This window comes from Phalacrocorax carbo, chromosome 13 (genome assembly GCF_963921805.1).
Source record: "Phalacrocorax carbo chromosome 13, bPhaCar2.1, whole genome shotgun sequence".
NCBI lineage: Eukaryota > Metazoa > Chordata > Aves > Suliformes > Phalacrocoracidae > Phalacrocorax > Phalacrocorax carbo.
This window is the reverse complement of record NC_087525.1, coordinates 12051766-12068782: the sequence shown is the minus strand read 5'-3', so window position 1 is coordinate 12068782 and position 17017 is coordinate 12051766. Positions and strand designations below refer to the sequence as shown.

Genomic DNA, 17017 nt, shown 5'->3' with positions numbered 1-17017 from the left:
AATACACTTCTGAAAAAATAAAATATAAGGCAAACATTTTTCAGAACAACAAATTGACTTTGTTTTTTCATTAATGACCATCTGCTTTTAGGACAAGTCACATTGTCTGTGGGTAGTAAGAAAACCCCAGTCAAATCTGTCCAGCAGGAAGATTCAGTTATGACTAAGTGGAATTGGATTTACTGGATTTGCTTAAGTACGAGTAAAAAGAAAACAAGATGGCTGCTTAGTAGGTATGAGTCTCCTCCTCCTGGGAGGAATCCGGCTGCTAAATGCATAATTAGACAGTTAATGAAGGCAAGAATACAACATTAAAACGCTTAGAGCTGGGAAAGAATGATCCCTATGTAAGTATCTTCTCACAGTGGGAAAAATATGCCTATAGATTTTCCAGTATCTCACATTTTCTTAGAAAGAAAGTCACGGTATTATGAGAGCCCTATGTGCTGGAGAACCATTTCCAGCCGTTGGTGTGAACTGTATCTCTTTAATGCAGCTGCTACGACTGGAAACAGATCTCGTGTCGCAAAGCCAAGAAAGCTCCTGGCCGTGTGGGGCTCGGCGGGTGATGCAAGTCACCTTGCAGAGGCCTCGCGGGTAAGGATGGTGGTGGCAGGTTGCCAGAGGTCTCTGGCACAGGCTGGCTGCAAGTAAGAAAGAAAATTAAATAATCAGAATAATAAAGTGGTGAAGGCAAATTTTAGGGATGGAAGAATGAAAGAAGTGGAACATAAACAATACAGAAATGGTTATTAGAGGAAACTAACAGGAGAGCTGTAGAAAACTTTCAAACATCACTATCTTTTCAGCAGAGGAATGAAAGATTCAAGGAGGCGGAGAGCAAAAAAAGAGGTTTTAAAAAAGTATGCAGAAGCAACAAAACCAGCCATTCTGAGCCAAGGTGCACAGGACAGCATAGCTGAGGGGTCCATGTAAAATTTACTGTCATGTGCTGTCAACTCAGTACTGGACCCAGACTCACAAATATACTTGAAAAGCAGAGATACTCACAAGTACTCAGAACGGCAATTCTGGCAGAAGTTCCAGGCGTGCAAACATTTTAGGAGAAGGTAAGCAGTCCTAAAGTAGACTGCAGTCAAAATTACGGGGTGAAAGTATCTGACGAGCTCATGTCAAAGAACTAAACCCACCTATCTGTGGGGCTGCAGGTGTGCTATGTTAACCATGCAGGAATCAAAGCCATTGTTCCAGTTTTCAAACATTTAAACAGGAAGATGAATGAACCAACCACTGCCGCCATGAATTTTGATGGCCAGATACAATTGTATAATATAACACCTCCTCAGAGCTATCAGAGAAGCAGGAGCTTATGGAAATAGCTGTTATCAGATCAATAGCTTTCCTAATCCTGAGCTAAGAAAGGAAGCCAACAAGAGCCCGGAACAAAGATATCATCTGGTGTAGTATCTGCATTACTAAAAGTCACACAGGCACAAGAGTGATTAAAATATAAACAAAGCTGAAATATTGTGTATAGATTGAAAAATTTGTTGTGCATTACTTTAAACTGAATCAATTAAACAAGCAGAGGCTTAAAAATACTCTATGTGAAGTAAATAATTTTGTCTAGGGAATATACATTAATATTTAACTGATAATTAGGAAGGCTTGTGAGTGGGCAGTTTGTTCATGTCATTGAGGTTAGCTTCATCTCTGCAAGGAAGGATGTGTTAAATGTCAATGGATGGAGCCATCTAGTGGCTTTCTCTCTGCTAGAGCCTCTGGGCACCAACTGGCCAGGAGACAGGCGGCATCTTAGCAGCCTCCCTGGGACAGCCCGTGACATTTCCTCGTGCTAGATTTTGCAGTTTTCTAGGTGCACATTTGTTTATCTGATTTCCCCCTAAAAATGTGATGGCAAAAAGAGGGGAAAGCGTTTGGGTTTTTACATGGCCTTTGTTCAAGGAAAACTGAAACATTTCTTTTTTGCAATTTAGTAAAGAATTACTCTCTTATTTTCTTTTCTTAAGGCTACGGATCCAGATTCAGGGCTTTGGGGAGAAGTCAAGTACTCTATTTATGGAACCGGAGCAGATCTGTAAGTTAAAAAAAAAAACAGAACCAAAACAACAACAAAAAAAAAACCCTACATAACCTCTAAGCAGAGTTTTGAGCTAATTAAAAAAAAAAACCAACAGACTCATTCTTGACCTGCTCATTTCCAAGGACATTTGTGCCATGTTCCTTGTGAGTTTTGTGAAAACAACAACAGAAAAACTGGTGTGATCATTGAACATCTGCTTCATGAACCCATGGAATTTTACCCAGAAGCCCCCAAAGAGACATAAGGCAGCTGAAGTACCAATACACAGGATCTGTTCAATCACCATTTGAAAAACGCTTGTAAGCAAAAGAGGAGGTTTCGGTCTAGTTGTTGTGAAATCTAATCTGGAGGAAAAAAAAATCCCATGCTCTTTCCCTTTCCCTTTCCATATAGCTGTACAAATAGTTCGGTTTCAACTCTTGTCAAAATAAATCAAAAGCAACAAGACTTTCAAGAATATAAACTTTAGCTTTGGAGGCCAGCTGCATTGGGTGTTCAAAGCATTTTACATATTTAAACCTCATAGCCCTGCATCAGGGAAGAAGAGAATCTGATGCTTACTTCATTTTGTAATAATGCCTAGCTCCTTCTGCCTGTCGCTGGGGACAGTGTGGGGGTAAAAACATCCTGAAACGCTGCTTCCATCCCAGCAGTTGCCCTGGCCCGTTGGCTGGGGCTCCCAGCCATGGCTGTCATCACTGGCCATCACAGATATTGCTTCTGGAACATGCAGCTCCTGCTGGACATGCTGGAGCTGCAGGGCAGGATACTGGAACTGAATGAGATTTTCAGGCACTCATCCCCAGAATCTGTTTGTCTCTGTACATTATCCACCTGGAGTTAAAGCCGAACACTTCTTGTTAAGGTCAAGGACATTTAGGAGGCATAATGAAAGTCCAAAATCCAAGATGTTAAGGGTGAGCCTGTTCTGTAGCCAGAAGGATATATGTAAGGGAACATTTCCAGGATGGGTTGTTCTGAGCTCTTCACTAAGCCCTTATGCTACCTGCTAACTGCATAGAGACAAGCAGGCAAAGGTCATGTTGTGCAGGCAGACCTCTTAGGTTTAAAATGTAGCAGCTGGTGCAGAGGAGCTTGTGAAGGTTGTTGACAAAGGATTTAGAGAAAACTGTGAGTGCAACTTCACTCTGATTGAGTTATGGGGATGTTCAGACTCACTGTTCTTATGCTGTTGAATGAGGAAATTAAGATGTGAAGACTTTTTTTTCCTTTTTAAGTATGATAATTTTTTTTTTGTCTTTTCCTTGTGCCAGAATGGCATGGCTTGATTGATGTCCTGGCTCTGGGACCTCCAGAACTGTGAAATGCACAGTTTGATGCCAGTAGGAGTGGGATACACTCCTGTAATCTCCTCCCCTCTCAGTGCTTCTATTCTCCTGCCAAAATGGGGTGATGAGAGTCCTCCCTGCATGGTTAGGCTGGGTTGGGCGCTAAGGAGGCACTCAGCACAGGCCCTGTCTCCCACCAAGAGTTTGCACGGTTCTTTCCACCTCTAGGTCTTGGCTTTCACCAGGACTTGTATTTGTATTTACCAGGGTAACGAAAACAATTGAAAATTCTGGATTTTTAAGTGCCCCTTTTATAATCGCTCTCAATTGCACTCACAGTTGGAATACAGAAGATATTTTGTTATCCTGTATATTAATTAAAGGGTATATGAAACCTTTCATTTGTTAAAAACCCTACTGCTTGGAGCCTACACTGGCAGCCCATTTTAAAAACCCTACTGCTTGGAGCCTACACTGGCAGCCCATTTTAAAAAGGCACTGGGTTGGTATCTTCTCTATAAATCCAAGCTTTTGGCTGACACTTTTGACAGTATCTCACTAATTACAAATGTGTAGAATTGAACTTGCTACAGATAAATCTGAACACCTACTCTGTCCCAGTGCCAGTCTATGGAAAAGTGATTATTTTTGAAGGAGATAATTTGCCCTGCACTTTGGGGGATTTGAGAGCAGCCATTTTTCTTACCCATTCTGAGAAGCGAAGAGCTTAAATACGATATGCAGCACACACCACTTAGCTGGTGTTATCAATCAATCTTAATTTATGCAGGACACGATCTAATACATTGTTCTTATAAACTGGAGAAAAATAGGTAGTTCCTTAATGTTTTAACGCAAAGAAATTACTCTGGGAGAAGGCCATCACACTGAGCAGTTATTGAGGACAAAAGCTTTAACAGAAAATGCAGCTAAAATGGCTAATGCACAATAGATAGAAAAACACCAGACACTTATAGTTCTCTGGTTTTCCAGCCTAAGGGAAGTAGCCAAAAGTAGGCCGAGTGAATGATTTGGGAACATCAGCAAGAAAGGAGTTAGGTGAAGAGTACCAATCTTTGGGCACAGCATTTCAGTGTTTAGAGCCCACCTTTGCCCCAGGCTGTAAACACACGTTAAGTGACCAGAAAACCCGAAAGTCTTTCCATGCTTCTTTTCCAGGTTCCTAATCCACCCATCAACAGGTATAATTTACACCCAGCCCTGGGCTGTGTTAGATGCTGAAGTGAACTCAAAGTATAATTTCTATGTGAAGGCAGAGGACACAGATGGGAAATACAGCTTGGCTGAAGTGTTTATCACTGTGCTAGATGTCAATGACCACTCTCCAGAGTTCAATGAAAACATCCAGGAAAAGACGATGATCATCGGGTCGCCAGTGAAGATAGAGGTGAGAGATGATGCAGTGTGTCACAAAGCAGAGTGCTTTAGAAAAGCCCCAGCTCTGCTGTTTGTTGCTCAGGGATCATGATGAATGCCTGAAAGTTGGCTTTTCCTGGGGCTTTATTTTGCACGTCCATTTGTATGTAACAAATGGATTAAAGTGTGGCATGATAATATTTACAGACTGCTGAGAAGAAGGAATAAATTCTATAGGCAAAAGATAAAGTTCTGTTACAGTATTTGAACCATCAGCTGGTGGAGGATCCTGGATTATACAGTGTTCATAAGAAACCCAAATAAGACGTGTGAATGAAAGTACAGGATTTTGAATACTTAACCTTCCTGCCACTCCTTTGTGCTCAACCACACAATTTCTTTCCCTTTGCTTTGCAGAACAGGCGGTTAAAAAAAAAAAGCAATAACAATTCACAGGCAAAGGAGCAGAACATCCTATGTTACACATACTTGAATGCATATAGTGAAGCTGATTACACAACACCTAATACTAGTAGAATAAATACCACAGCTTAAAAATGAAGGCAGCTATAGTTTATAGTGTGGAGCTAATCCCATTGTTCTTTATTCACTTCACATTTGTCCCCCATGCTGTGTGAGAAATTCCCCAGCAGTGGACCATTTGCATTCTACAGATAGGTTACGGTTCAGTTTTTCCTCTGATTTTATTTAATCTCAAATAGAAATCGCTTATACAAAAAGAACTCTAGTCCTGCTGTTTTTCACTAGAAAATGTAGCATAGCTGATACCAGAAAAGGGGAAATTGTTTCTAAGATGAAACAAAATCAGCTGAGTCATCTCACAGCAGGGACATTATCGGAAGCGAATGCTCAGAAACTTTTAGAATTTTGTCTTCAGGCAAAGATACAAACAATAACACCTTTGTTCTTTACACTTCCTCTACCAGGCTATAGATCAAGATGCAGAAGAACCCAACAACATCGTAGATTATTCCATCATGCAAGCAGATCCAGCCAACGTCTTTGATATAGACCAAAGCACTGGGGAAATAAAGCTGAAATCCTATATCCGTTCCCTGGACATCATCCACAACATCACAAAGAATAAAGACTGCATATGGTCAGTGGTGGTGCAGGCCAAAGACCGAGGCTCCCCATCCTTCAGTACCACGGCAGTTCTGAAGATTGACATCACAGAGGAGGTAAGCAAGTGTTTTAGAAAAATCCTTATGTCAGATGATGCTTGAGAGGCACCAAAGAGTAGTCACTTCTTGCTCCATTTCTGAGACTATTTTAAAGATGCTTCAGGAGTTGCAATCAACAGCCAAAAAAGTTGCCAGCCATTGCTTCTCCTTTCTTGCTAGCTCTGTTTTGTAGAGTGTTTCTAGAGCCTTGTGGTGAAGCTGGGTTCTACAGCCACAAATGTAAAAGACATTTTGATCAGAGAAATTGCAAAGGTACAAAGGTAGGAGCATAACGTGGTTGGGAGACGAGTTTCTTGCATCTGATTGTTAGATATAGATGCAAATCAAAGACCATTGACTCCTGAGAGTAAAGATAAATCCTGACTGCTACATTTCTGATTTTTTGTTTTCATTCAGGAGAAGAAAAGGGAGTGGAAAGTAGCTGGGGCCAGAGTAAAATATATCAGACCAGTTTTGCAAATCAACATAAGTGACGTAGGAAAAGTGAGACAACTTTATAGAAATGCTTGAAAGTACATAGAATTTTGGATGTGAGTTTAGTAATTGCAGTACTATTAGCAGATGAAACAAGAAAACTCTAGAACATAGCACACGTAGGTTGAGAGTTTCCTGTTAATCCAACTTTTACATCAACCAAAGAACAGGGAACGATTTATGGTGAGCAGCACATGCTTGCATGATTCTTATTTATTGTAACTGCCTTCCCATGCCTTTAAGTAGGCACCAGCAGGGAGGAAATGGGCTTTAAAGTAGATGAGAAACACATCATTAGCTTGACAGTCTCTGGACCACATACATACTGGGCAAAGATGCAAATCTCTTCCTACAGTCAGCAGCTGGCCTTCTCTTTGGACAAAACGCACTCACTGCTCTTTTATGTTACAATCTTTCTCCATTTTTGCCATCTCCTCTTATTCCACTTATGGTGGAAACAGTACGTTCTGGTGGGTTATAAACAACAATAAGAATTGCTACCTGCAGCCAACAGTGCAGGTGGCCGTCCTCCCTGCCTTGCTTCCAGGCTTCTCACAGGGCGCACATTTCAGGGGTGCCCGTCACCGGGTGGCCTCAGGCACCGTCCCCACGGCTGGCCCCCAGCATCTAGCCTCCGGCTTCCCCTCCCCTCCCGGATGAGCTGGTAACCTCCGTTAGCATGCAGGGCTAAGGGACAGGGCTGAGGGGTGTCGAGGGGAGGGAGGGTGCTCCACCCCTCCTCTTCTGGGGGAGAAGATGTCCCTGATCCAGCTGATGAAGGACATCTGGAAGGAAAACAAGAGCAGCTGATGCTTTAGGATGAATTGTTTCCTGGATTTCCTTCTAGTGCTTGAAGCAACTTCAGCACCTGATGAAAGAAGGTGTCCTGTACGAAGTCCCCTCTCTGCTTCCTTTTCTCCCCCTCCAGAGGTATAGATCTGGCACAAAGGGAGGGAGTGCCCCTCCTGATTAAACTAAAGGGAAAGCAGAGAGGACTGTGAAGACGTGGATTCTTCTCAGACACAGTTTTTCCCTTCCTCCCGTACTCTTCTCGACGCCAGGTCCCAACACAGAGCCCGAGATAGCAACAGCATCTTTCTTCTTCCCTTGAGTAGGTCCCTTCAGCAGGATCCGCACGACTCATCTGATGTCGCATCCTCCATAAGCTTTTGTACATTTCTCCATTACTTCTTCCATTGCTTGCAATGATTTGTCTTGTGGGGTTTTTTGGGGGTGGGTTTTTTCTTTACTCAAGAGCATCATATCTCCTTGCAAAAACCACTCTCAAATTTCAGCATGTATGTGAGCGAGATGCAGTGCCAGCGTACAAAACCCTTGGTCGCTCCCTATGTCCCAGAGACAGCACGGTCACTGCTAACACTTTGTGAAGAAAACAGTCTCTTGGTATAGGGACGTTGCATACACGCACACTCACACACATGCACGCACACTCAGAGGCTGTTACAAACGTACATTTGATCCCTCTGTGCTCCAGCTGTACAAAGTCTCTTTTAGTTAGCTGTTTGGTGGGCATTTATGTTTTACTGATTTTGGATAAGGAAGATACTTTTGAACGCATCCTCTAGAGGTTTCCTGCAGTGTTAATCACACCAAGTAATTAAACAGGCATATTTTCTGATTAACATTTACCATTGCAATTAGCACAAGGCTGTGCCCTTCGAGATAGATGCCTTGTGGCTAAGTTCAGCAGTATTGCACATCAAAAGGACCTTTAGCTCTTGGAATAATACAGTGATAAAAATTTCCAGAGGCCTTTTAATTTAACTGAGTCTGGTTTTATGGAAATTGGTATTGAGTGGTGTCTGTTAATCTCCTACCCTTTCTCAACAGAATAAGAAACATATGCTGAAAAAGCCATTCTTTTTTCACCCTTACGTCTCACTCAAAAATCTATTCCTGCTCCCTGAGATTTTCATGGAAACCCAATTCCCACTCCTGAGCCTGAAGATTGGCCTGGTGGGGGATCCCTCTTCCTCTTCATGACTCCGCTGAGGTTCTGCAATTATATGGGGACGTTTATTTATACCTCTTCATGGACTGAGGCTTAAGTCCACATTGAGACAGCATAATCTGTGGTTCTTAATAGCTTTGGCTACTCATTTAGACTTCTAAGTATAGCTGGTGAGTCTCAGTTTTAGATTCCCCTAACTGAAAGGTTCAACAAATGCCTTCTGTGAATTAATGTGGTTATCTCCTCTCTCACACTGCAGAACTGTGGTTGCTGATGGCAGTAAACACCCTTTGCCACATTTGCAGAGCAGTTAGCCTCTTCTTTCCACTGTTACATGCACCCTGAAAAAAAGTGTTCAGAGAGGGTTGGTTTGATTTGAGAAGTCTTGCCCCATACTTGTGTTTGTATTGCAAAGTGATCTAAGTGCAGTCTTCATATATGGTGATAGCACTGCTCTATGGGATAAGCACTGGAGGGGGTAGTTTGTGTTCTACCTCGGATCAGGAGTTACTTCTGAAGCAAAGCTCCTGATCATCCCCATGTACTGTGGGATGGCTCATGTCTCACACAGCTGCAAGCACACAAAGTGGACTTCTTTCAGACAAAAACATGTTTGGGGAGCACATCTAGGGTGTTGTGGCGCTGGCAGGCAGGCCGCCCCTGCATCCAGGCTGGAGCAATCTGAAGCAAAACCCCAGAAATGCTGAACACGTGGAAGTGAGCTCCTCAGAACCAGCTGGTTCGTTGTATAGATCCACTTGCTCAAGTCAACACAGCCTGAGTTGTCTATAATCTGCGATAGCTTGGGCTTAACAGCTTCACCTGCTTACTTAGACTTCTAAATATAGCTGGTGAGCCTTAGCTGGTCTTGTGGTTGAGCTGTTCAACCACACACTCCTGTTGGGTCCAACTTTTGGACATACCACCCATTTGTTCTGCTCACTGCAACCCATGTGCTATGAAAGGCTCGTGAGAAGCTGCCAGGAGGTGTCGATATCTGCACACTGCAATCTGTTGTGGCAGCAGAGAGAAAAACAAAGAAAAAAGTCACCATTTCAGTAGCAGAGGCATCCTATTTGGAAAACTCCAGTTTCTGAGGAGGAGGCCACTGTGGAGGAAGGATGGCAAGAATAAGCCCCATGTGCTGCAGAGGGGTGTTTTCTGCAGCCTGCCTTTCAGGTACGCAGCCTGAAAGCACCTGCACTGTAACTGCATGGTGCCGGGTCTTATGAAACCAGCTCCAAAGGCATGTGCCAATGTTAGAGCCTCTCAAAAGATGTCGAGTCCCAGTGACTGCTGGACACCTCAGCACCCTGCGGGACTTGGGCTGAGGAGCTTCTCTGCAGGGGACAGACAGTCACAAGGGTTCTGCAAAGGACCATCTATGCCCGTTAAATAAAAAAATAGGCGATGACATCTTTTAATCCAAACAGTTGCTTTAATCTTTTTCATTGTCCCAGATTGGACTTCTTCAAAGCTGATACAAACAGCTTAGCTACTTCCAAACTTCTGCCACGGTTCTGTAACCCTCTAATTGTTCCCAGCCATTCTCTGGGCCAGTGCTCATTATAACTGCAAAGTCAGCAAAAAACAAGTGGAGTGTTATCTTTTGTGAGCAGTGGTACTTTAACTCCTTTGATGGCTATTAAGAGAGTGTTTCTTCCAGGTTTTGGCCCAGAGAGATATGGCAGTGTTTCCCATACCAGCTTTCATTTCATTGTGTATCTAGGGGTTTTTTTTAGGTGTACAAGAAAAACCAGTTCTCTTCACATTGCAGCATGCCTCTTAGGGAAAAACAACAGCTAAATAAATTACAAGGTGACACTATTTGTTGACCCAGTTCTGAGGCACTGCTGGTAATCGATACAATGACTTGAAGCTGTTTTGAATGTGCAGGGTAGTGCTCAGAGCCAAAGTGCTTAAACATAGGTGTCCAAATGCTCCCAGGCTTTCACTGTCCGAGGGTGCTCAGACCTCCCTCAGACCTGGTCTGTGTGTTAACTGACGGGGCCACAGTGATGGCGCAGACAGGACTGCAAAGCGCTTTTGGGACAAATGCACTTACATAAGCCCCTCTGCAGGCTGGCCGTTCCAGGCTTGTTTTGCAATTTATTCCTCCTATTTGTCCTGTGAGTGTCATGGCCATGAAAAACAGAAATTCTCCCCCTGTATGCTTACAAAATGCTATATGTTATTATGCAAACATTACAGAAGAGTTGTTATGCAAGGCTGATTGTAGGCAAAGCTTTGTGTAGTACAGGCCCAGTAACTAGAATATAGGCCGAACCAGCTCACTATTAATGGTTTTAATTTTGGTATTAATCACCTTGTCGTAACTGGAAGCTCTGAACAGGTGCCAAATTTGATGAGACAAGGGGGAGATGAACAAAGCCAAATTCTCAAACTCCCCATACGATTTCCATCAGTTCTTACCCCTGCAACTGTTGTACGCTGGCAACATAGACATGTACTTCTGTCTAGTCCCATTTGTTCAAGGTTTTTAAATAGCTAGTCAAATAATTATTACTGAGATATAGGATCTTCTTAAGTATACGTCATCTTTCTCCTTGTGTTGGTCCTATACTATTTAGCCATCAGTGCCTCGCTACAAAATAGGTCTTGACAACACTCATAATAAATGGACTCATTTCAGGTCATGTACTACTAAGCAGGGTTTATCTGACACTTAATTCATCAGACTTTCACATGAAGTTAGGTAAGCCAGGGTAGAATTTCTGTCATCTGATGGGTTTTAAGTACACAAAATCCATGTAATGCAGAACAGCAAAGCTGATGTGAATCAGCTTTGAAGCCCACGACTTCCCCAAAGACGTGGGCTGCTCTGCTTTTGGTTTCTAGCTTAGGTTCATTCCTAATTAAATAATGGAAAAACACTTGGCACAGCAAAATGATGAAAATTGGTCACTACCCGTAAGGTAGCGTGGTCCATGAGTTTCAATAGCATTTCTTCGCCCATTTCTCTTTGGCAATAGGAAACATTCGGGGTAGAGGAAGAGTGGTCTTGGATAATGTGTTTGAGGTAGGTTGTGAAAATACAGAAATGGAGACAATGGGGTGCATATTAATGAATTTATATTCCCTAAGTTTAGGGATGTGATTTAAAAATAAATAGTGTTCCTGTGTAATAACTGACAAGAGGTACGCTGAAGCATGCTGTGGGGATACTTTTAGTCATCTCCCTCCACAGACTTGCGAAGGTAAAGAGGTGAGTGTCCTAGTTTCGAGTCATACAGGGAAATCCATCTGATCTCACTTTAAATGTCTAAAAGTCAGAGGTTCAAGTCCAAGCTAGTCACAAGGCTCTCCTCATACTCGCTGTCTTTGATACCTATTTTAGCATGTCGTGACTACTACTCTGGAGGTGTCCTTTTCTCCTTATTGACTAAAAGCTGGAAGCTTAGGCCACTGACTAATATGCAGATAACCTGTTACTAGACGTGATGATTCCCTCCTGGGGTTGAGGCCAGAGGAGTGGGGCACGGTGGGTAGCGCTGTCTCCCCACAGCCACGTGTAGCTTTATGACCAGCTCTTGGTAAACAAACCTGCTCATGAATGTGCCATTTCTGAATGGTCTCCTGGCCTTGCGCAACGCTACTGTCTGTCCAGATACCCTTGCAGGAGCTTGTATTCATTATGAACTTCTCTTGGAAATGCAGTCCAAGGGTGAACTACCATGCCATGAATAAGGGTGGTCTATGTGCCACACTGCTACCCTTTATTTCCTGATCAATCAGGTGTTATACATGCTTCCTAACTTCTTTTAGTGTTTTGGGGTTCAGTCAATGTCATTACAACTGTATCCTCTCCTGTGCCTAGCTCGACTCTTAGCTCCCTTTATTTTACATGCTCTATCCTGCACACATTTTATCCTAGTTCCCTAGTTGTATTTATAATAGATACTGGCCTCTTTCAAATATAACTATGTGAGGGTTGACCATTTCTCTTATTTTTGATATTTCCAGATCAAGTCCAGGGTAAAATCCTATATTTTAGGTCTCAAGAAGCGTCCGTGGACAATATTTGGAATTTGCATGAGTGGCGTCCTTTCCACCATTTCTGTAACAATGGTGATCTCCACCATCATGTACTGGAAAAGTGTGAAAAGATCCAGGCTCCACCCGCAGGGCAAAATCCGCAAAATTATACGGGGACCTCCGAGACGCACAGTGTGCTAAGCTGCAAAGTGAACTGGCCATTCATTTGTCCTTAATATGCCATATGTAGCTTATGTTATTGCTTATTTCTTTTACTTCTAAAAACAAAGCTCTTTAGCTCTACTCATGTCCCCTACCTCAAAGAGTTTTGTTATGTCTGTAAAAGAGTACTTGAAAACAGAATGCCTCACACACCTGCTAACTACTCATTTGTACGCTGTAATTTTATAAAGTGAAGTTTTCTCATAATCTTTTTAATGCCGTGCTCAGTAATAGTCCTATAAACTGCATCACCGTATCATCTGCAACTGTTTTTGAAAGATCATTTTCTACTCATAAACTTCTGTTTGGGTTGAACACTATTATTCCTAGGAAATTAACTCTGCAATGTAGTACAACAATACAGCTGCAGATCCTGGAACCAATTATTTTCTTGCTCAGCTCTTGCAAGTTAAATAAACACTATGGTGACACGCAGGAATCCGTCCTCATTTGGCGGTAATGCTCCTGTAAGCTTTTGTGTTCAGCAGTCGTCCAGCTCACAGTACTGTAATGCTTGCCCAGTCTCCTGCTCCACCTAAATTCTCCAAACCTGGACTGGCTCTTTGACTCTCATTTTTTTCAGAAACAACTTCCATTAGTCAGCCCTGCTTGTTACATATTTCGGACAAATGAAATTTCTGGGTCACTGTCTGTCCCATAGAGTAAGTCATGTGTTTTCTTTGTACTCTTTTACAGACTCTTCACAAAGGGCCTATGGCCGCCTTTTTGATGCAAACTAAAGATAACCCCATGAAAGCCTTAGGAGTGCTAGCTGGTGTCATGGGCATAATGGTGCTGATAACTATCATGATCTCTACTGCCATGTTCTGGCGCAATAAGAGGTCCAACAAAATCATGCCGGTAAGAAGGATCATAAAAAAGAGACAGATCCCGCAGTCCCGGGCAGTCAGGATGGAGTGGCTGAAGTTCAAGAGGCCCAGCAACGCTGCAGAGAAGTTTGTCGTTGAAGACGATGCCAAAAGCCTACACAACGAGAACAGCAACAACAACATCCAGGTTGCCCCCGTGCCGCCGGCCGCCCCCTTGCCCCCACCACTCCCTGACCTGGCTCCCAGAGGGGACACCCCGGGGTGGCGGGTGCCAACCGTGTCCGGCTCCCTCACTCCCAAGTATATAAACAAGCAGCTGAAGAAGAGAGGTCATGGCAGTGCCCACAATGCCCTCGTGTCGGAGCTCAAAATGAAGTTTGAGAAGAGGAATGCAGCTGTCGGTGAGCCCCACATCTAGGTGCTCTTGGCAGCCCCCAGAGACTGCAGGTTGTGGTTGTGCGTGGATATAATTTTTGTGCTGTGGTCTTCCCCATGTCTGTCAGCACCCTGTGAACTGAGAGCAGCTTCTCGCTGTGATAGCCACCCCTCACCTTCTGCAAGTGTTACGTGCTACGGTGTCACCCCACCCATAGCAACCGCTGCGGTCCGTGTCCAGTTGTGACTGCAGTTCCTTCGGCTCGTGTCCCAGTGCTGGTCCCTCCCTGCAGCTGTCTGACCAGGGTGCTGAGTACCCTCGTGCCAACCACAGTCTCCCCAAGTGAACGGGGATTCAGGTTGCCCCCATTTTGGAGGTCCCTACCCAGAGTCTTGGCTTTCAAACAAGGCGCTCTGCAGCCAAGGCACTGAAGGATACCACTTCTGACCTGGTCTGGCAGGTGGGTTTGAAGTGTCCAGAAACCCGTCACTTCAGATCCCAGGCCAGCTTTTGAAGACGTTGGCCTGGCTGTGGCACCAGCACTGAGTCCACGCGCGGGTCTTTTACAGCAGTGACAGTGCACGCTGCAAGAGGGCAGCTCGTAGCTAGTACCTGCTGTCCTCAGTGGCACCTGCTGTCCTCACGGCATGATGCTCTTCACAATAGCTGGCGGAGCGATGTGCTCATGGCCCGAGTACCTTCACTCCCAAAAGGTAAGCAGGCAGGCTTGGAGAAGTTCTTCATTTTCCTGCAGCTTATGCTGGGTTTTGCCAGAGTACATTGGCATGATGCTGCGCTTCGCTTTTGCCCCCGACTTCCCCGCTGATCAGGGGATGGGAGGGCCACCTCAGCCTTCCCTAGACCAGCTGGGGCAAGATTTGAGGGCCGAAGTCGCTCAATACTGCCTCTTTCTGACAAACCCCCACCACCACCACCAAACGAGGGGGAGGCCAGCCGGAGGCAGCGGGGAAGACAAGGTAAAACCAAGAGAAAAATGATAAGTAAAAAATACGGACAAGTGCTGGGAAGTCGCATATGTCGGTCAGGGAAGTGTCTAGAAAGATCATTTGGTTTTGTACACTTCCAGCAAAAGGTGTCAGGGAATGTATTTCATCACCTCTCCTGGCTTGCTCCAGGGACTGGTGAGTGCAAAAGGAGGTTTCCATAAAATATTCTGGTTTGTCCTATCAGTATTTCTGAGTGAATTATGTGACAGTTAACAGGCTGGGGGAGCAGCTGACACCTTTTTTCCTGTTACGTGACAGTAAAAAGGCACCGAAGGCAGAGCACTTTTTTCACTGGATCTACCCCACAGTTTCTCCCTCACGTTCATTTCTGAGGAGATGCTTTTCAGCTGGGCCTGGCTGTTTCCCGTCCCTTGGGGAGAAGGCAGCATGCGGTGGGCTGGCTGGGGAGCAGCACCCTGCACCCTCTGCCTGAGCCCTGGCCCCGCAGGGCAGCTGTGCTAGCATGGATCGGCACCATGACCACCAGGATGGGGAGCAAACCCTACAGGACACTGTGTTAATTCAAGGGGCTCATAAGACTCTTCTCCAGCTGTCATTTCAGCTGGACCATCAGACCTGGCCCCCAGGGGCTCTTATTCCCTCACCCCATTAGCTGGTGTAATTCCCTTTGTTTGCAGCAGGACTTCATCAGCTTAGGGGATAGCTTGGTTGAATGAGAAGTTACCCACTTAGGGGATAAATCTTGTGGTTTTTAACTTCTGTTCAATCCACCTACAATCCAGAGGGCTGACCATAGCTCATGTCACCTGCGGGCTGAGCCAGGAGCCGTAGCCAAGAGGTGCAGCAGGGTCGCGGCTGGGGGGCCGTGGCAGCAGCGCTGCTCCCAGAGTCCCTCCTGCCGCATCTTGTTTCCTCCATGGTTTTATTGCCCACCCCTCCTCCTAGGGCTGTGTAGTGTGAGGCCCAGGCTCCCGTTGTCCTTGTCCTTGTCCTCCAGCCACCAACCGGTGGGAGGGAGGGGACGTGCAGCCCTCGGCTCCTCGCCCGGTTCCCCGCACTAGCACGCACCTTCTGCTGGTTGTGTCTCCGCCAGGTTCTGCAATGCTTCCCGAGGTACCAAAAGCTTGTGATTTATGCCCCATACTACTGTTTTCCCAATGTTGTGTTAAGCCAGTATTCTCCAATGAGGAAAGCCTATAAAGACCATTCAGTTAAGTGAGATTTAACAGGAATTATAGGCTTATAGTCTTAGAGATTATATTTAAGAGGGAATAAAGATGTTTTATTACTATATTGTGAGAATTTTTTCCAGTTACTCTGTATTTCAACTTCAGGGTTTGGGGTGGTTTTTGTAATAAATAAAAAAAGAAAACTGCAAAAGATGCTTCTGCGCATGGTATGCTTCTGCTGGCAACGATGCCTTGTCATTGCTTGTTATGTGACCGCACGGGCACAGGCAGCCAGATGGCTTTCCAGGATGACCAAATGGCCCCTTTTATGGGCCACGAGTCAAGCAAGGGGTTGTATGGGTTTTGGACAACGCCAGCCTGGAAGGAGAGGAGGCGAGAAGCAGGATGCCATGGGGCGTGGGGGGACGGGCAGGGTCACAGCCGAGCCCCTGGCTGAGCACCCGTGGTGCTATGCAGCCGCTGCGGCGTGGCTCGCCTCTACGTGAGGGTGCAAGTTTGGTTTGATGCCAGCGCTCGCTGGGTACGTGATTTGTTATGAACTTTCTACACGTGGTGATGGGATGTTTGTCTTTCCCTGACTGATGCCTCGCTGTGATTCAGCAGCTCTCTCTACAGTCTCTACAGTTTGTTGTTGCTCCTCCATGTTGACAGGGGTGGAAGAAGGCCAGCTGTGACAGGCACCAGTTTGTTTTTCCCTCCCCCCTTGTAAATGGCCCTGTGCTGGTCCTCAACAAGCATCAGCTCATGCCTGACCCCATTTGCACCATCCCCCCCGGCACTTTCTCCAAGAGATGGTTGTCTCCTAGTTGACCAGCTGCTTCTGCCCCTTCCCACCACTCCAGACCCCTCGTCACAGGTGCTGCAACTGCCTGGGGCCTCCCCTGTCCCCGCAGCCAGACCCCGGAGCTCCTTGGCATTCACATTTCTTTGCAGTTTGTAACTGTAAAAGAATAGAAATGAAGCAGAGGACATCAGCGTATTCTGAAAACCCATAGTCTTTATTACTTGGATGCTAAAAGACAGACAAGACTAGGAAGTGCCTTGAAGTATAAC

At 45.0% G+C, this 17017-nt stretch overlaps 1 protein-coding gene across 1 annotated transcript in view; it reads left to right on the top strand.

Annotated features, from left to right (window-relative positions):
- Nucleotides 1–16114, top strand: part of CDHR1 (cadherin related family member 1) — a 48893-nt gene extending 32779 nt beyond the window's left edge. Inside the window, exons 14-17 of the mRNA XM_009512786.2 lie at nt 1992–2059; nt 4534–4762; nt 5679–5933; nt 13297–16114. Coding sequence (XP_009511081.2) covers nt 1992–2059; nt 4534–4762; nt 5679–5933; nt 13297–13848 — 1104 coding nt within the window. The 3' untranslated portion in view covers nt 13849–16114. The remainder of the gene's footprint in view (nt 1–1991; nt 2060–4533; nt 4763–5678; nt 5934–13296) is intronic.
- The last annotated feature ends 903 nt before the right edge of the window (nt 16115–17017 follow it).